The sequence below is a fragment of the Rhamphochromis longiceps genome, linkage group LG5, assembly GCF_057381845.1.
Source record: "Rhamphochromis longiceps isolate RC_006_pf linkage group LG5, R_longiceps_female_GT1.1, whole genome shotgun sequence".
NCBI classification, from domain to species: domain Eukaryota; kingdom Metazoa; phylum Chordata; class Actinopteri; order Cichliformes; family Cichlidae; genus Rhamphochromis; species Rhamphochromis longiceps.
In genome coordinates this window covers 41,850,011-41,870,939 of record NC_140561.1, presented here as the reverse complement: position 1 = coordinate 41,870,939, position 20,929 = coordinate 41,850,011, and the positions used below count along the sequence as shown (strand labels likewise).

At 47.6% G+C, this 20,929-nt stretch overlaps 1 protein-coding gene across 1 annotated transcript in view; it reads right to left on the bottom strand.

Moving 5' to 3' along the window:
• Positions 1–20,176, bottom strand: part of grm7 (glutamate metabotropic receptor 7) — a 160,295-nt gene extending 140,119 nt beyond the window's left edge. Inside the window, exon 1 of the mRNA XM_085407707.1 lies at positions 19,285–20,176. Within this exon, the coding sequence (XP_085263833.1) occupies positions 19,285–19,950 (666 nt within the window). The 5' untranslated portion in view covers positions 19,951–20,176. The remainder of the gene's footprint in view (positions 1–19,284) is intronic.
• Positions 20,177–20,929: the final 753 nt, after the last annotated feature.

The following is a 20,929-nucleotide window of genomic DNA, read 5'->3' as shown; positions in this document are numbered from 1 at the left end:
GACGTCCGCTCCTGGAAAATGTCACATCTGCTCTGAGAATCGATGCCGGCGGTCGTTTATTGGACGTCCTCGGCTGTGAGAAGCACACTTAATATGTCACATATTAAGTCTCTCACTTAATATGTGAGAGACTCTTTAAAACAACGTCCGCGCCGCACATGGATGTAAATCCTCTGGAAACAGAGTCATTTCTTTGCGTCCTCCAGGGTTTCTTTGGCAGACTAACGACTCCACACTCGGACGTCGCCCAGAAAACCGTCCAAATGTTTTTAGGACTCAGAACATCCTCCATGAAGGATTATTTATCCCCAGCAGTTCTCACTCACATCCTTTCCTTTAATCTCTAAATAAATATAAATATTTTAAACGTTACTGTTTAACCTTCGTATCCAATAGTAAGAGTCCATCTCTGCCACGTTTCTCTCTGTCAGAGTGTGGCGTGCTCACATGCAGCGAGGTCGTCACGGCCAGCTTCATGGAAAAATGTCAGAAAGTCTTATGAGGTAGAAATGCTGATTGGTTCACGCGATGCTGTAGCACAGAGCGAGCCGGCGGTCGGCGCCTGGGACTCCTCCCCTCGCGTCTCTGTCCTGCGTTATTGTCGGGCTTTACCTTATAAATGCCTTCAGGTGAATCAGGTGTGTGATTTAAGACATCCGTGTGTGACGTCAGCACGTGGAAATGACCACACGACGAGTTAAGATGTCATTTCATTTGATCTTGTTTAAAAAGAAACAAAACATGTAGAAATTAAATAAAAACAATAATAAAAATATTCAGACTTTGAGCTCTGACTGTTTCTTCTTTAATCATTTATTTTCCTTTATTCTTCAAATATTTTGTGGGCCCACTTCCTGTCGGGCCCACAAACACTTCCAGCGCCCGCGCTGCCCCCCAAACGAGGACGTTACATAATTCTGACGGCACGAACGAGACAAAGCCGTCGGATACTAACGAGATCTCGTAACGACGAGAAAAGGTCAGGGCGTCGTCGATCATCGCTGACACAACAGCGCCAGGCTGTGCGCCAGCAACAGCTCAAATACGACACATTTACTCTACGTTTGAACGGGTTTTTGTTTTCTGTGACCCGTCCAGGTGTGCCCCGCCTCCAGCACACACACAAGCCTGAAGAAACGTGACGGATGGACGTCAGCAATGATGACCGTGTGAACCACACCGAGCAGCTTCAGTCATTCTTTTCAGGTCTAATGTCGATTTCTTCCTCGCGCTGTAACTCTGTGTGACCGGACCGTGTCGCTTCTCCCAAAATCCGCCTTCCTCGACTCTACGCCGCCTCCAATCCTGTGTGATGAACCATCCATGAAAATCTAAACGACGGGCCCGGCTCTGGCGTCCAGGTGAGCTTGGTGCTGACACTCAGGTGTGCAGCTGGTGTGAACATCTGACATCAGTGTTGTGCGGTTAGGCTAGCTAACTTCCTGTTGTGTCAGAGCTTTGCCTCGCACGCTTCTCTGCAGCGTGAAGAATAAGTCATGTAGAAGAAGCAGCAGTGTGACGGAGCTGAGCCTCCGGCGAGGATGATATAACGAGGTGAAGCGATGACAGACAGAGCAGGTGTGTAATTATGGCGGCTGCGTGTCAGCCGTGATTGCAGCTGAAGAGACAACAAACAGATCCGAGTGTGGAATTAACTGGTTGGAACAGCGCGGTCTTATCACAGTCTTTTGTAAAATCATACACGTGTAATGAAGAAGTTCACAGCCGCCGCGCCCTCGCAGCGTGGACGACGTTACAGAGACGAGGTTGCTGCAGCGGCGCTGGTTCACAGACGTTATCAGCACCCCCAAAACAATCATTAAAACATGTCAGTGGATTCTTCACCAGTTAGTAGATTTGGGTTAACAGATGCTAGAACCTGTGATGCTAACCAGGTATTCATGGCTGAGACAAATATGAGTTTATGAGCTGCAGCTGTTCAAGTTGGATAAAATAATAAACGCACAGACTCACTGAATATTTACTCTTTACACAAATTCACACTTTGTTTAACGTAAATAATTAACATCCATAATTTAAGTTGGGCAACAAAAGCCACGCCTCCTCCTGATGCGCTCACCTGGCTGACTCTGCACAGGTGAGTGTAACTCAGACACACAGTTTACCAATAAATCAAACACCACCACTCAAATCCATCGCTGAGACTCAGCTTTACATTCAGCCGTTTGTCTGTCTGGGTGTCAGCGGGATAACGCCGTGTAATCTGATTACATGCACAGCAGGACCAGGACACACAACAACTGTAACGCGATATTCATCTTCCTGTTCGCCTACAGCAAATCAGATGTGTTTATTCTGCATTTACATGCAAACGTTGGTCAGCATCGCGTGTTTGAATGCATCACACCACAAGTCAAAAAACTGAATCCATGTTTTTATAGTAAAATCTGAGACATGAGTCAGCACAACATTTTTTTTGTATTTTTGTAAAACAATCATTTCCAGTCCTGAATAAGGACAACACCAATAATCATGTTAGGATGACACGGTCTGAGGAATGACTCCCACACGTCTGTGGACCAGTGCACCGTCTCGCTGCATTCACACATATCCAGGAACTGCAGGATGAGGATGATGATGGGCTGCAGGCTCAGAGTGAGATGAAGGAGGATTATTCTTTGAACTGTGACTCGTGCAAAGCTGCCGTCGTTCGGTCCAGGAGAAAAGTACAAATCTGGAAATGAACCAACAGCATTTCAAACCTGAATTATCCTGCAAACCAGTTTTCATGTGTTTACACAAAGAGTGGAGCACGTCCCTTCCTGCAGTGTGCATTTGTTTTCCTGCTTGATCAGGAAGCCCTGTGACCGTGAACGTTTTCAGGCCAGTTATTACAGAAAAATGTAAAATGCTGCACAGTGCCCTGCAAAGGCAGTGAGAGCAGAGGTCACAACAGATTACTCTCCAGTTAGACGAGTAATCCTGCCCGATGAAGCGGCGAGGCGTCGCGTCCGCAGGGCCGAATCACGCCAGCGAGATTGATTCACTTTTGATCCTTTTTGATCATCATCGCAGTAACACGATCAAGACGAATCAATGCAGGCACAGTGAATGAGTGCATTCCTATAAGGCTGCATCCATGTTTGCACGGTTGGTTCAATTTAACCTCGGTGCTTTCAGTGTCTGTTGTGCAGCATCAAACTGCGGCTCTTATGTAAGAAGAAAGAAAGAGCAGCAGACGAAGAAAGAGGTGAAATTATAATGACATCACTGTGTAATGAGCGAGCGAGACAAAGAAGAAACCGGGGCTTCAGACGGAGGCGCAGCCACTCTCAGAAATAATGAAATCATTAATTAGAGCACGTAGCCGGGGCTCGGTCCTCCGCGATTGTTCTGCATATCTGTTGGGAGTAATAAAAAAGAAGACAATGGCTTCTGCCGTGCTCTTTTCATTCCTCGTTCGGCATCCTCCGTGCAGATCGACGAGCACAAATTCAGAGGCGGCCGTGAGAGGGTTTAAAGTCTCCGGTGCGCCGTATTGATCCGCAGATTACAGCTTCTCTCCACTGCTGAGGGCAGGGTTGGTGTGGTTCAGCACAGAAGAAGTGGACAACAATAAAAGAAGCAGGAAGCAGAGCAGCTGTGTACCCTGGGCCAAAGAGCTTCAGTGAATCAGTGAAGCGGGTTGAGCCGAGCTGGCAGCTGAGCGCTGAACGCTGGCTGCTTTCATTCCTCCCACGGTGAATCCAAAACAGCTCAGCTAATGGCGAGGACGCCGGGCCTGCGAGGACGGCGGGCCTGCGGGGACGGCGGGCCTGCGAGGACGGCGGGCCTGCGAGGACGTCGTTTCTCACAGAACGTTCCTCAGAAGAGTAACACAGACTGTGGTTATCCCACCTTTGACCTTTTCAGTGAAAGGTTTCCATTACAGGAACTTCCAGGCCAGTGCACTTGGAGGGATGGACCATCAGTCCAGCTGCTGGGTACGGATGTAGTCGCCAGAAATACTGACCTGATAGTTTATTAATTTACAACAGCTTTAACATCTCACGATCCAACGCTAAACAGAGAGCTGATGTTCTGCTGGACGAACGCTCGCCTGCCGCCGTGTCAGAGACACTGACACGTGTACCCACATCAGGAGGTGTGGATGTTCAATGTTTAACGTACACTTTGATTCATGCAGAACAGTTTTTAAATACACACTCAGCATTAGGCTCTGCTCAGGAGCGTCCCTACAGAGAAGCGTAAGTCCTTGGTTGGAAAGCACAGTTTGGTGTTTGCTCTGAACATCCACCAGCATCCATGCAGGGTGCAGGTACAGGGCACCACCTTTGTGAGCTCGTGCCCAGTGGCCTTCCTTCTGGAGCAGCTGTGCTCGTCATTAGGGCTGGGCCATATTATACCGTTCACGGTAATACCGGTATAATGTTAGGCAACGATAGGAAAATGAAATATCGCGATAGAATACGAGTAAAACGCGCATGCGCAGTGTCTTTGTTTTCATACGCACATGGCCGATTGTTGAGTGAAACAGATGAACCAGAATTGGTTTGTAAAAATGGTGCAACTTCAGTGATGTGGAACTGGTTTGGTGTTTGTCCGTCAGATACACGGCAAAGCACATTTTTTTGCAGAACATGCAAGCGGCCGTCGTTATTGTCGGACTAAGATGCTCTTAAATCTGGGAGTAATCTGGGTCCTAAACCCCGTATGCTTCAGGTCAAACAACACTGCAGCATCACTGAGAGTTAAAACCTGTCTAAATTCTTTCATCTTTAATAAAACGATCAGCATTGCTGCTTTACCAGGTGTAACTATGAAGTTTAACTTCCAGGCATCCATGAAAACAAAAGTTATTACATTTAACGGAGTTAGAAGTTAGCAGGAAGCTAGCGGAAGTTAGCTCGCTAGTTTCGCTAGTTACCTAAGCATGATATAGCATGTTCTGACTGAGAGATTTCTGAAAAAATTCAAACGTACAGCTCTGCTATCACTTCCAACATAAATGAAGACAGGAAACTAAACAGCAGTGACGTTTGTAGGGTTACTGAAGTTGGGCTAGCTGGTATATAATGATGTGCTACGTGATCGCTAGCGACACAGCTATGTTAGCATAATATAAACAGTGAAGCTGGAGGACGAACACTAACACTTTTCCACTTATAAAAGTTAACGTGAAGGTTCTTCATGGTTAGAGACAAATGCAATCGCATGGCAGGATGCTGTAAACGGACCAAACTTCAGTCAGGAGAACAACTGAGATAATCCATCCACAATACGAGGTTAGTCATTAATATACTGCAACAACATGGGAATAGAGCAGCTGCCAGAGAATTCAACATTAATGAATCAATGGTACAGAAGTGGAGGAAGCAAGAAGAATGAGTTTAATAAAGTTTGATTTATCTGACTGCTTTGTTTCGCTTAATGTGCCTTATAATCCCGTGCACCTTATGGTCCGAAAAATACGTACTGCACACTGCAGTTTAATGTTGCAAAGCACCTCTTTTTAACTTCAGTGGATATTATACATGGTTATGCTCAGGATATGTCAGCCCATTTCTACTGGAAATGCCTTTTGGTTAAACTTTCAGCAAGGAATTTGCATTTGCACTGTTACATTTTATATAGCTTTAATGTACATAAAAACCAGCTTCTTGTTTAAGTGAAAATAAATGGAAGGTTGTCTTTTTGCACTAGTAATGTTGTGGAGTTGTATTTTGTCTCGCATCAATTATATCGTCAGTTATATCGTTATCGCAAATTTTCAAATATATATCATGATAAATATTTTTGGCCATATCGCCCTGCTCTACTCGTCACGTCTGAGATGTTCGTAGTAACACACGTGATGTTAATGGTCATCTGTTCTTTCGTCTGCCAAAAACATAAACATTAGTAAATAAAAATGCTCCTAACTGGTAAAAAGTGTTCAAATGTCCACATAAAGCAGGGGTGTCAAACTCAAATACACAGTGGGCCAAAATTCAAAACTGGAACAAAGTCGCGGGCTAACGTTAATATTTATTGAAATATATTTGTTCCTCCAGATATAAGAATGAATCTTTTCTTATGGACAAGTTTAGCTGAAAAACTGAATATGGAACAAGCAAAGCTTAATACTAAACAATATATATATTAGCTGTATAATACCAGTAGGCCAGCTCTGATAGTCATTTGGTATGGCTTCGCGGGCCAAATGTAATTAGGCTGCGGGCCAAATTTGGCCCACGGGCCAGAGTTTGACACCTATGACATAAAGCTTCGATGTGAAGCGAACCCAAACAGATCATTGGATGCTGAAAGGTTAGAACCTCATGCAGGAGGCGGGACAAAGTCAATCTGTCGCCGTCATGCTGGCGTCCGGACGCTTTGGGGTATCGGGGCCCAGATGTTTGACACACTGAGCTGAAATGAGTTTTCCCAGCGGTGGTGAAGCAGCAGCAGCGGGTCAGTCGTGACGAGCTGCACGAGCGGCGGACAGTCTCACTGAAACGACCTTGACTCGACAAGCGGGCGAGCTGGCAGCACATCAATCTGCTTCCGCCTTCACTCTGCCAGGAAAACATCGCCTGCTAGAAGTGAGAGGCAGATCTCCGGCCCCGCCCCTCGTGTCCGGAGATCTTTGACTCCTGGAGGACGGATGACGAGCAGCTTGTTGAGCTGACACAAACACCAGCGCAGAGCGGTGTGAGGACACACTTTCCTCACCCTCGTGGCCTTTATACTTCAAGCATTCGTGCGTGATGCTCGAATATCCTTTAATTGCACTACAGCAGGAACTGATCTGACACGCGTTCACTACAGGAAGCTGGTAAAACTTGTGTACTTTTACTGCTGATATATTCCAGCATTAGACTAATTAATTGTTCATTATTCCACTATGAAACCAATGTATTGAACTGTAATTAACTGGCACTACATGTGCTGGTTATAGCTGAATGGTATCCATGGAAACAAGCATCTCGAGGCCCTCCAGTGCAGAAGAAGACCGAACACAGCAGTGACCTCTCTCTGCTTTTTTATACCTTTGACTGAGAGTAATTTGAAAACAATGCACCATAAATACCACGGTGACTTTTTACTGCTGTAAACTGGCAGGAGGCTCCCTGACGGCCAAGAGGCAACAAATCACCTCCGGCCGCCCGCCGCGGCGCTCGCCGCTCACAGTGCTGTGGACACTGGCAGACTCTGATTGGCTTTGTCAGGAGGAGCCAGCGGCTTAAATAATGTTTTAATGTTTTTCACATCAGCTGGTCGGCCACAGCCCTGAACCATCCAACCTCCTCGCTAATCTTCACAGGAAGTTAGTGCGTGTGAAAATCAGAGATCGTCAGCCGCAGGTCCTCTGACATCCAGCAGAGGCAGCAGTGAGTCAGTCCCCATGTTAAAATTAACATGTTTATAGAGATCACGTCTCCCTTCATACTTCACCTGTTTACACTGTGTTAAGGCTTAAGGTTTTACATTATTAGGGGTGTGGCCTCTTTGACAGGTGGACCTACCTGTGGTTGCACTGTTCCTCACATACAGGCATCACCACACAGCAGGAAACCAGATAAAAACACCTGAATGTGATTTCCTGTCTGCAGAATCTGCTTTAAACTTGATTTTACTGATTTTACTGATTTTACTGGTTAATCCAACCAATTTTTCCTTTTCGTTTTTATTTATTTATTTCTCTTTTTTGTACTTGTGGGCTCTGAGGAAGCTCGGTGCACATTCAGTTTAAACGGCTGAGGCAGATCTCACAGCACATGTAAAGGCTGCTCAGTGAAAACTGGATAAAAGCTAAGAGCGGACATGTGAAATGAGGGTTTCTCTGCAGTGAAACACTACAAGGCTTTTATTTTGAAACTGGTACAGACAGCATTGCCTTTGAAACAGCCACACCTTGCGTCAGATGATCCCCGGCCATCTCAATTTCAAAACCTCGCTTCCTTTGGTGCACGCCAAGTGGGCCGACGTTTTTAGATTTACTGCAATATCAGCTGGATTACACTGTCTGTACACATCACTGCAACCGTAACTGAGACTAAGAGAGTCATTTTTCTGTTTGATTCTGGATAAATTAGGAATAATCCAACATCTGTGTTTTATTACTTCAATTTCAAATATTCAACATCATAAGATGGTATTAATGGTAATTTCCATTTTTATATATTTATGCCACAGACCCCTGAACATTTAGCAAAAATTCATCGAATATGCACCCAGCTCTGTGTACTTTAAGAATATTCACGATACGAAAATGTATGAAATTATTACAGAATAAAACAAACAGGCTGATTCTCAGTACGTCTGTTTTGAACTACAGTCCAACATTTTAACTCTATTAATTATCATTCTCTGCTATTCATTTAACATTTTCATGCATTTATTGTGGATTCATTTTCTTGTGGCCCACCAGCAGTACCTACACTGACCACCAGGGTATCATTACTTTAATGGTTTTTGTGCCTTCCTGACTTTGATTAAGTTTATGAATCTAAAGGTTTTTCACCTTCTGGTTACAGAATGGCGACTTTTCAGTCGATGCTTTGCCGGCCTCGGACCTGTTTGGAGGTTATGATGACAGATGAAAGGAAAACTGAGAAAGGAAATGTACTTGTAACCACCAGGTCTTCACTGTCCTGTAGATCCACTGAGGTACCGACTGTACATATTGAAGGAAAACACAGGAACAAGTGTTTAGCTTAAGTCTGTGTTTGAAGAAGTCTGCCCTGTGGTGACAGTTAATTTGCTCAGTTTAAGCCTGGGGATGAAAAACCACTCAGAAGCACTGAACTAAATAGATGTGAGCCCCAACGTGTGCCGATGTGTCATCACTACCAACAAGCTGAAACAAAGCTGTTTAATCCACAGCTGCAGCCGCTAACACAGAGCAGAGCACGAGCGCCGTCCATGCCCATAGGAGATGTTCTGGCCGTAATAGATGAACCCACGCGCGTCTCCGAGGGCCCAGTCGAACGCGGCAATTCCTTTATGCTCAGCAAAGATGGCGAGGAGAAAGAGGCTCGGCAAGCAGCTGCGACAGGCTGAGAGGAGGCACAAAGGCCCCGAAATGAGGTGGGAAGCCTCTCCCTCCCCGGGGTCTTGGATTATTAGGACGAGCAGCAGAAGAGACGAGGAGGGGAAACCTGATTGTTTCTCTGCTGCTTCATTCAGGACGTAACCTCGTAACATCCATCAGATCATCATCAACCATCACTTTCACCTGGTTGGAACAGCAAACCGGAAAATACCGAGACAGTATTTCCATTTGAGAGTCTTTTGTATTGCAAGGTGAGGACGCTGAAGCAGAAGAGTCACAGCTGTAAAAGTGCCATCGTTCCATATTTAGACTCAAACCAACCCTGACCCGCACCGACAGTCTGAAATCATTTATTACTTACAGCTCATTTCCTGCACATTTCCACCAAAGCAGAATTAAAGTGACGGCTCACTGAGCTTTCTTATTGTTTCTGTTGCTGCTCCACTTCCAGTCCAACAGTCTGAGTCTTGACCTTGATGTTGGTCATCATGACATCATGTTGCAGTGGCAGCAATGTGGTTTTTTCCCACAGGGATGGTTTCCACTTCACTCCCAGATCAGATTTATAATCTCTCTCCATCAAGTTCGTGGGCTACACGGGTTGCCTCAAAGTTTAACTGAGCACAGAGGAGGTTCCTTTCTGCTGCTGGCGATGGGACGGCAGGACACCTGCTCACCTCAGAGCTCCAGCTCCACCTCTCAGGGAACCACGGCGTCAGACTTGGACACGCTGACTCCCATCCCTCATCCTCCTCGCCCCTGCTAGCGGATGACTGTGGTGGAGTCCAACAGGCACTGAAAAGGTCCGCCTGTGTGCCGGGGACGCCGTCATAGGGATTTTCTTTCGTGTCTGAAAGCAGCTCATTCTTCGGGGAACCTCGACTCAGGCTGATGGACTAAGGTCCAGGTGTTGGTATTCTTAATGGTATGTTATAGTCTCTCACTTCATTAAAAACAATAAATTCATGTTAATGACTCATTAGTCTCACCATTGGTGATGACATTAGCAGCTCTAATGAAGCGGAGCATCCTGCTGTGATGATGGACAACGAGCCCTGCGCAGCTTCAATACCAGAAGCTGTAATAACGCCACAGGATCGTGTTTTCACTGCAGCGCTGCCTCATACTGGCGAAGCCGCTCATTCGTATTCGTTACTCGTGGTCGTTCGCTACAGGGCCAGTTCTCCCAGCGACACGCAACAAAGTCAGCCGACATCAAACCTCTGTTCGTGCAGTCTCAGGAAACTGGAGCTTCCTGTGCGATGAAAGCCTCCACGCTGCGGCTGCTACCTGCCAATCACACCTGCCCGATTTGTTTTGACCTGAAAGAAACTGTCCGTCCTCCCTGCACGCAGACGCAATAAAAGATGGATGCAGCGTGGCCAATGCGGTGTCACTTTAAGGAATCGGCACTCTGCCTGCCGTACTTCAGTGAATATAGGTCAGAGATGCTTTTCCGATACTTCTGTGTCCAAGAGTTGTGAGCCACAGAAAGCAGCAAAGCCTTTTCCCTTCAGACAGATCGGGAACACCCACAGCGAGGGAGCGTCACAAGGATCCGGGTCAGATGCTGGACGCAGTCGGTCAGAACAACGTGACGCACACGTTCACACGGTACAGTCTGCGTAGATCCACGCACAGGTGAAAACCATCAGCTGGTACCGGATTACTGAGATATTTGGACGTTGTCTGACTGTGAGGATGGTGCTACACAGCAGTCACAGCTTCATGCTCCACAGCATAATGAGTGTGCGTCTGACCTGGGCCGAGCGACGGCATTTCTTTGGCTTTGAATGGAGCTCGTTCATGTCGAGCAGTTCAACGTCTCCTCCTGAACCTGGGCGCTAAGCCCTCCTCCTCTCCTACCTGTGCGGCTTCATTCTGAGCCGAGGTCCTTAACTCGCAGCGCGATGATACAACGTGAGTCACCGGGTGATTCATTCAGATCCGACAGAGCCGGCGACGAGTGGCACTCAGCACAATTACTGTTTTCTCTACAGCAGGAATACTCGACGACACTCACATCAGCAAAAAAAACATATGATTACCTCTCTGAAAATGATAAATATCACCACAGTCATGCAGGAAGCAGTTTCCAGCACGCTCTGGTGTTAAATTATGTTTTGGTATAAGCTGAAGGGCTGCCTGTTTACTCTGCTGCTAGATATACGACACATGTAAAAGGAGTGAAGCTGATTTATGGCTGCAGGAAATTTAACGTCTGATGGAATCAGCAGAGGAGACACCAAATGTACAAGAAAAGGCGGGAATACATCAATCAGAAACTCATAGAACTGCATTTATTTAGTCGCTCCTGTGTGCGCGCCGATTTCTCTCACTGAAAGGTGACTTCCTGTCATGTAGGTAAAGGGGCGTGGCTAAAAGGGCTTGCGCTGGCCCCAGTTTGTTCTCATCCATTCATCAAAAGTTTTTACTTTCCTTCAACAACTTCAAATTTCTGCTACAACGTTTCCTTCCGCCTCGAAGGAAACGTTGTCATAGTGATAGTTTCTCAGATGGTGTGGTGTTCAACACCACTTATCCTGTTTAACTAATTATTTACATAATTAGTTATTGATACGCTCCAACCCACAGACTAACTACCTGAAGTCATATTAATGTGAGCAAAAAAAACCCAGTGGAGCTGCTCCTGTTTACTGTAAACACAAACATAAACATGGTATCAACGTGACGCACCACCGCTGTAAAACGGAGCCACCAGAGGCGCCGTCACAGCTCCAGGGCGGCGGCGTTTAAACGCTCGTGCACTGCGGTCGAGCGGTCGTGCAGGGAAAGCTCCACTTTGCACAGTCTGCACCGAGTTTGTTTGATTTCTGTGAAATTCTTTCACATTTTGTAAAATCTCAGTTTCCATTCGTTCCTTCCGTCCTCCTGCTTTGCTGGTGTTGTTACTCGGTGTGTTTTTATGTGTGACGTCTTTACTCATGTTGGGAAACAGACTTTAGTGAACCGGCGGTTCTATGTTAAAATGACCTGTTTTCAAGTATCTTTGTAACTCTGTGTTACCGACATTATACCCATGCGCTCCTTTTGTCCACTTCAGATACTTTGACAGAACTGTTGTGATACTTGTTGTATTTCCCAGCTGCCTGTGGGTCACATGACTCTGACAGACATTTTACTGGATAAACCAACGTCGCTGCTACAAACTGGCAGAAATGTTGTTTGTGACTCAAGAAGACTCGACATCTTTCATGAGGGATACATTTGACATTTCACATATTATAGACCAAGTTATTTACAGAAGTTTAAAAACGTTTCTGGCACAGTGCCATTCACGCTGCATTCTTCTTTGTTGGTATTGAGCGCAGACGAGGCGATACTGCCCCCACAGCTTCCTGTTACAAAAACACAAGACGTGGTTTCAAATACGTCGACATCGTTGCAGGCCTGGTCTTCAGTGAATAAGTGATGGTGACATGAAGCATCGAGGCTCTGGATTAACATCGCGTGTTGTCGTCCGATGCTTTCATGGCACCAAACACATAACTGTGAACAGGCTTTTTGCAGGAATGTCTAAACTTTATGCTTGAAGAAAGCCCGAGTCGTATGTTTCACTGTGATGTTTGGTTCCTTCCTTCTTCCTCGCCGTCCTCTCGGCTGCTTCATCCGGCCGTGGCGATGGTGGAGTCAGCACAGGTGCAGCGAAGGCACGGGCTCGTTAAGTCCCTCTGTCACTGCACATTACGGACTCTACTCCCTCGTTAGCCATAAATTTGAGTGAAACTGAACCCGCTAATAAAAACAAACCAATTTGTCTAATTGGGCGTCATCCCTCGCCCTCCATATGTGTCCGATAATTGTTCTGGTAGGTGGCTTCAATGCTTTCAAAAGATAAATATGTGTTGTTTGTCCCAGCGGCGCTGATAATGGGAGTTAATGGGAGGGACGTAGGCTACAGCTCATTAGCTTCATGCATTGTATTCCAGCTCCAGCACACGTGTCAGAGTTAATGCAGCGAATGGGCTCATTGCAGGAAAACATCGAGAGAAGAAGAACACGACTTCCTCCGTTAAAAGAGCGTTACGTGTTCACGTACATGACGATTAGAGACACACACGCACACCGCTGACGAATGGGAGATCTCTTTATCTGCTGATTTAATATAAAAAACTTAATGTTAATAAGACTTTAACCTTACTGTGTGAATATTATACACACACGATCTGAACCACTATTAACACAGCAGGACTAACCTCACCTCTGTGTTCTTGGCTTCACAGATAAAAACACCTCATTAGCTTCACTTCAGCCGTTTCTTTGCTAATCAGAGTGAAAACCTCCCAAAACCCAGACGTGCGATACTGTGCAGCGCTCTCATCACAGACGGAGAGCAAACAACACGTGGCGGGGTCAAACCACCCACCCTGAGCCACAGCTGCCCGCCTCACAGCACCTTCAGGAGGTGTAAGCTGTTAGCCAGGACTGGGTGTGACCTGTAATCACACTACATTTTTTTCCCCAAAGATATTACTGCATTAAATTCAGATTACATTAGTCACAGTGACGATGTTAACTCCATCACAAAGCTTTTTGGGTTATCTGCCTGACAGAAGTCTCAGTTTGTAGATGGACTGGTTCACACTGCTCTTCTACTCCCACACTCAATGCTAGCACTGCACGCTAGCACTGAACGCTAGCACTGCACGCTAGCACTGCACGCTGGCACTGAACACTAGCACTGAACACTAGCACTCAAAGCTAGCACTGAACACTAGCACTCAACGCTAGCACTTTGTTCTAGACCTAAAAGCCGGACACACACCAGACGCGTATAATTCGTGACTTAAAATATTTTATTATTGCGGCTCAAACTCGATTTAAGCTACATCCACACGTACATGTAAACTGAGATTTTCCATTTATGCTTAAAAAAACAAAGTCAAATGCTGTTGAGAACATGCCAAAGCAACAGGATGCGATATAATCATAAACATGTAGAAATGTTGGCCAATCAGAGGTCTAGAAGTCTGGGAGGGAAAGAGTAAACAAAGATGGCGCACAGAAGCAGTCTGACAGTAACTGCGTGTGTCTATGTAAGCGTGTAAAAACTGCACATAGTAAGATTAACAGCAACAGTGTCTCTATCTGCCATCGTAGAAATCATCTCATGTAAACAATGACGTGGCGCACACCTTTGATGTTGAGCGACTAAATCTCAGTTTTCCTCGTCTGCACGTAAACACAAAAACTGAGTTTTTAAACATCTCTGTTTTCAGTGATCCAAAACGGCGTTTACATGTGGACGAAAGACCCAAACGCATAGAAGAAGCTGCGATTTCAAAAATACCCATGTACGTGTGGATGTAGCCTTATTCACACGTGAATGCAAAGACCTGACCAATGACATCACTGCATTTGGCACCAGCGCTGAATACACAGGGGCGTGGAAATAGTAATCACAGGCGTCTCTCTGAACAGATCACGACTGACCTCCTGCTGTGGGTGGATCAACTCTGCTCAGGTTCGGTTTAACGTCTTGTTCTTGTCACGTGATGGCGTTTGTCTCCGCCCATCAGAGAGCCCCAAACATGAACTTTAGCGAGGAGAGTTTAACCCTGAACCTCCGTCTTCTCTCTGCTGATGTGTTTGTATAAATATGTTAATGAGAACACACTGCCCTACATGTTCTGTAAAAGTTTCTGGCTCTGCTGTGACCTCCGAGCCACCAGAGGGGGGCAGCAGTCCAGGGAGCGAGGCCTTAATGTGTCTGTGATGTGACTCTGGTGCCAACTAGGCCATTTAGGAACATCAGGGGTTTAATGAAGTGGAAACAGCTGTGGAACAGATGACTTTTCCATCACAGGCAAAATAATTACCCTCTCGATAATTCGAACAGAGGGGGTCAGACCGTCCCTCCTCCGTCTGACTCATTTACCTTCAGCTAAACCTGCAGAAATGCGTCCCTGACAACAGAGACGTCAATGGTTTAAATTCATTTGATTCCTCTTAAACTGCTCACCAAATATTTTCCTTGAGCAACATTTAACTGAAAAATTAAAAAGCATTTCTGTTTATCTTCATATGACTCCAAACTTGATGTCGAGCCAGTTTTTTAGCATCTCCCAAAAAAACATTTTCATGCTGTGTGCTGTGAAATGTCTGAGATAGAAGAAACACTTTGTGCTCCCACTGAGAATCAGCTTTTCAGCGTCTGTTATTAAAAACATCCTGAGCTCGGGCCCATTAAGTTCTTTTCAAAATCTGTTTTCAACTGGTGGAGGTTTGGCCGGCCTGAGAGCCAAAGCTCTGAAAAGCTTACAGAAGTTATTAAGCTGTGAAACTGTGCCTCACAAAGAAACGCTAACACGTCCAACGCACGCCAAAACATTATCAGCGGGCCCAGTTTCACTGCGGTAGCAGACTCTGTGATCGATATTATCAACAGAAGTGAGAGCTTGGTGGAGACGGCGTGACGGAGTGTGACATGAACAGCACGTTGGCGTTCATGTCCTTAAAGCACCTTAAAGACTGAACGACGTTTGAAAAAAGGCTCAAAGCTTCACAAATCCAACAAAGCAGCGTTACATCAGCGTGCTACAAGCGTCTGTCCACGGCTCGTGGAGCTGCACGGTTATTATAACAGCTTACTATTCATCATATAAGGCTTAATATGAATCTGCACTCTCTTGCTGGTGTATACGTACACGATACTTCATGTTATTGACCACAAACAGCACGGTGTCGTGCTCCAACAGCGGATGGGTGACCAACCAGCTTTGACAGGACGCCAGACGCCATTTCACTAAAAACCAAACAAGGCCTCCTTCACACATTCAAGTATCACCAGCCCATCTGAAACCACATCATCGACCGCCGTTTACAATAACCATAAACTCACAGGACGCTTGTGTGTTTTAAAAGCTTGAGGTGAGGTCATGCTTTAAAGACAGCGCCACGAGCTGATGATGACCTTTCCAGATCCAGACCGACAGACACCTAACAGATGTTCCTGAGGTGCAACGTTAAACAGTCCACTTTCACCAAATCCCTCCAGCCCACCTGAGTGCGAGCTGCCGAGTCTGGGCACAAAACTTTGAACCTGATTTGTTGTTCGCCATCATGGCGCCGAGGCTTCTCCCTCCTTGCACCAGCATTGCTAACGCTAATGGCTGGAGAGCACAGCTCAGCCACAATTAGAATGGTTGCTTTGAAGACCAGGCGTGTGACCACTCACAGTCACTCGGGATACATGTCTGCATTCAATAATCAGACTGTGGTTATTTGCAAGAGCGGCTGCAGTCAGCCTGAGTCAGACCGCGACTGTTTGGAGACAGGTTGCCTCCCGTCAGGTGACCTGTGCAGTCACCGTGTGACTGAAAGCATTCACCCGGAGGCTGAATCTCTCACAACGTCTGGGTGAACAGTTAGTTGCTGTAACTACTTGCAGTTGGTCGCCAGCAGAAAAAATGACCATCGACCGACCGCCAGTTGTTCCTAGTCGTGCTGTCCAGTGTGACCGAACCGTCAACCTGCTCACAAGGAAATTTACACTCACAACAGCTAAAAGAGACAATAGCCGTCATAAACACATCATCAGATCAGCTGTTTGATCTGGACCGCAGGGCAGGTTTCAAACCTGCAACCTTGGTTTGGCTCAAACAGAAAAGTCAAGAAGATCAAATGACCCAGATTACAGAAAAGGATTCAGAGTTGACAAGTAAACGGCTTAAAACAGGTTAGCGCTACACAACAAACACAACTAACGGTGCTTCACCTCGTAACTCAGCTGACCTCCAGGACAGACCAGCTCAAGAAGAAAGATGGCCTCTCGTCTCATTTGCTGCTCTTCCTCACACAACCCTCCAATTATACGGGTTTATGTGGCACTAGGAGCACACTAGCTTAGTGCCCCGAGGCTGGGTTTGTGGCTATCAGCTAACATCATCGTGTGCATCAGCAAGGTTAACATTTATGCTAACTCTTTAGCATCAGCTAACTCATGTGCAATATCCCATTTGCCTTCCCCAAACACATGTCAACAGTCACATTACTGTGAAGATTTCCTTATCAGATCAGATCAGATCAGATCAGAATACTTTATTGATCCCTGGGGGAAATTATTTTTTGTTACAGTGCTCCATTTTAAACCAACATTAAGACAAGACAGACAATACGCTAACTAAGAATAGTACAATATATACATATATATACATACATACATAAGTCACTCATAAATAAATATTTGGAAAAGAAACATGTGTAGCTGTAGCAGCAAACAGTGTGTTAAGTGGATGCGTTGTACAGGGAGATGGCCACAGGCAGGAATGATTTCCTGTGTCGTTCAGTGGTGCTTTTCGGTAATCTCAGTCTCTCACTGAACGAGCTCCTGTGACTGACCAGCATGTCATGGAGTGGGTGGGAGGTGTTATCCAACATTGTCTTTATCTTGGACAGCATCCGCCTCTCCGACACCACCTTGAGGGAGTCCAGCTCCATCCCCACAACATTGCTGGCCTTACGGATCAGTTTATTAAGTCTGTTGGCATCTGCGACCCTCAGCCTGCTCCCCCAGCATGCAACAGCATACAGGATCGCACTGGCCACAACAGACTCATAGAAAATCCTCAGCATTTTCTGGCAGATGTTGAAGGACCTCAGTCGCCTCAAAAAATAGAGACGACTCTGGCCCTTCCTGTAAAGTGCTGTGGTGTTTTTAGCCCAGTTTTTATCTATTCACAAGTGTGTACACACACACACACACACACACACACACACACACACACACACATAAATAAATATATATATATACATCACACATACATAGACCAATCGGTGTGAAGGGCAGGGAGATGCAGGCAGATCAGCAGGACAATCCTCGGCTCAGACTTTCAGGAGTAAAAAAGTCTTTAAGCATTTAAACTACAAGCTGAAGTTTGGATGAATTCATGCAGCTCGGTGTTGCCGGGAGCTGAATCACATACAGCCACACAGATTATAGCAGCAGTAACACAGTGACACACACAGCAGGGTGAAGTGGATTTACAACGTCTTTAAGACGGAACGTCGATGGTCCTGAAGACCTCTAACACAACACGAGCAGATACAGAGAGGCGGGCTTAAAGTGATACACCTGGAAATACAGGCAGATCGCCTGAGCAGCGCTCGATGGAGACGGTGGTTTGTACAACAGGCAGACCCAGCCCTCCCTCTCTCATCAGCTCACACTGATCTGAGCTCAACTCCATCCTCACAATCCAAAAACCCTCCTCATTAAATCTCTGCACGTCCGCTGGCTGCCCCTCGCCTCTCATCCCTTCAGCAAACACGGACACAGCAGGTGTTTTCAGAAAAATCCTCCATTTAAAGCACCTCAGCTCATCCAGTCAGAAATCACTGAACCCACTGCGACACATTCAGACCCGGCACAGCTGTCAGCTTCTGTCACGTCTGCTCCAAACGCCAGGCACTTCTTCTTCGCTGGTGTTTTTCTTACAGCCTCGTTGACCTTTTCCTTCTAACAGCTGCTCGTCCGTTTCCCTTTCACCTGCGGGGCTTCTGCTACCGACCTGACCAACCACACCATCCGAACCCGGGGATCACAGCCAGCTGAAGGCGCCACCAGACCCCCGATGCCCCTCTCAGGTTAGGGCAGTGAGAGAATTCAAACAGAGGGGGTCAGAGTTAGCGTGGCAGTAAAACCAGATGATCAGGGTTAACCCTGTGAGGACCACAACCCCCCTCAGCCTGTCCTGGGGAGGAAAACAAAGGCCAGGATGTGGTTTTTCATGCACTGAACGTTTGTGTGGTTTGCCTCCTGGATTTGTCAGCCTCCAGCTCTTCTTACACATTTCTCACCTTTTTGAACACCAAAAATTCTCTCATGACAAAAACTTTAAAAGTCTTTCTTATTTAGCACGCGATTCAATCAAACCCCACCCAAGAGGGAGCTCAGTGATCACCTCTGTTTCAAAACCCAGCAACACACACACACACACACACACACACACACACACACACACACACACACACACACACACACACACACACACACACACGCACACCGAGAGTGCAGCAGCAGATAAACCTGAAACACAAACACACTAAAGATTGATTGAACAGCTCGAGGAACACGACCAGAACCTGCATCATTAACATGATCCAGAAACCAGCGCGCGCGCGCACAGCTTCACCTGCACGACTCAATCCAGCAGAAACGTGTTCTTCTGTCTGCAGGAGTCATTACACTCTGACACACTCACACTGTGGGTTTATGAGGGAGATGTGTGTGTGCGTCTCTGCGCAGGTGTGACACTGACTCATACCTGGAACAGGCGCAGGATGTTGGCCACCATGATGGACACGGAGCTGGCCGAGGCCCCGATGACCCCCACCACCTTCTCGGGCTTCACGAACACCGGAGGTTCCCCGTTGGTGCACCTCACGTCCGACGTGTCCTTCTGGATGAGCGCCTGCACGAACGTCAGCGACTGCTCCAGTGCGTACGTGTCCCGCGAGCAGGTGTCCAGGATCCGCGCGCCCAGCGTGACGTTGGGCAGAAGCTCATCGTCGCCGTTGATCTGGTCCAGCGCGTACATCATGGCCTCCAGCCGGTGGATGCCGTTCTCCTTCTTGATGTCCCCGCACGGCGTCCCCGGGACCCCCCTGGCGTGGACCGGGAAAAGCCCCCCCAGCGTCACGTCGCCCTCCACGCGGATGGAGTGCGGCGCGTAAATCTCCTGGGAGCCCGCAAGGTCCAGGAACGCGTGGAGTATCCACAGCACGCGGAGGGGCAGGCCGGAGCGCCCGCCCATGCCGGCGCCGGGGTCCGTGCGGTCACGCAGCGGGAAAACGCAGGAGCGCGAGGAGGCGCGAGGGGACTGTTCTCGGGACAGGTCCGTAAATCCGGCGGCTCGTGGCCGGCCCGCGCCCCGCAGAGAGAGCACCCGCTCACCGGCACAGCTGGGATCCCGCGCGAGGAGCCACGGCATCCGCGCCGCGCGAGCCTGCCGCTTGTTGCACGAGTACCATCCCGGCCCCGCGAGCCCCAACACTCCGGTAACTCCTCGGTAACTCCTCTGGTAACGGCAGCCCGCCGCCCACGCGCGGCTCTGATGTCACAGCCCGTGACGATAGACCGCTCCGATAACTGCGCCGTGCACACCTGTCTGCGGGCTCGCGCACTCCGTGGAGGCTCCCGGGCTTCTGCGCACAAAGTGGCCGAAAAAGATCAAAGAGAGGCGGCGAGAGGAGTCGACACGAGCCGAGGAGAGGAGCTCTGCGCGCGCGGTCCTCACGGTCCACCAGCCCCCTCTCTCTATCTCTCTTTCTCTCTCGCTCGTGCTCTCTCTCGCTCATCCACGCACGCGCGCTCACGCCGCCCACGCGCGTTTGTGTAATTATCAGCGCAGGGCTTGTGCTGCCAAAACAAGCCGAACAAACAGCCTGCGCGTGCTCCGGCTCACGGACCGTTACCGTGAACGGGAGCGTGAGGCTCGGTGCCCGCTTCCTCCCGTTGTGTCCTCAGAAACTCACGTTAAAATCACGTTTCCCGCTTCCGGGCATCCAGGTAACTTCAGCCAAACTCCGGGTCTTACCGCCACCGTAACTCGTTACACATCAACAGGTGTGACAGAAGCGCCTAAGAACCAATTAGTTCTCCGCGTAAATGGCGTCATCATTCCCGAAGATCCCTCGGACCTGTGCGCGCGGACAGCAGCAGCCTCTGGTGTCCTCGCGCTTCTCTGACGAGCCGCATTGTCCACTTTTTGGTGGAAATGACGAGTTTCAGCTGTAACGTGTGAAACAGAGAACAGAACCAAACCTGCGTGTAAAACATCCAATCATCTAATATCTGATTAGAAACGTCACGGCTTCAAACAGGCGCAGCTTTATTAACACAGCAGCTCCTTTACAGACACAACAGCGCAGAGACGCGTTCAGTCAGAGCGTCTAATACTCACCTGCTGC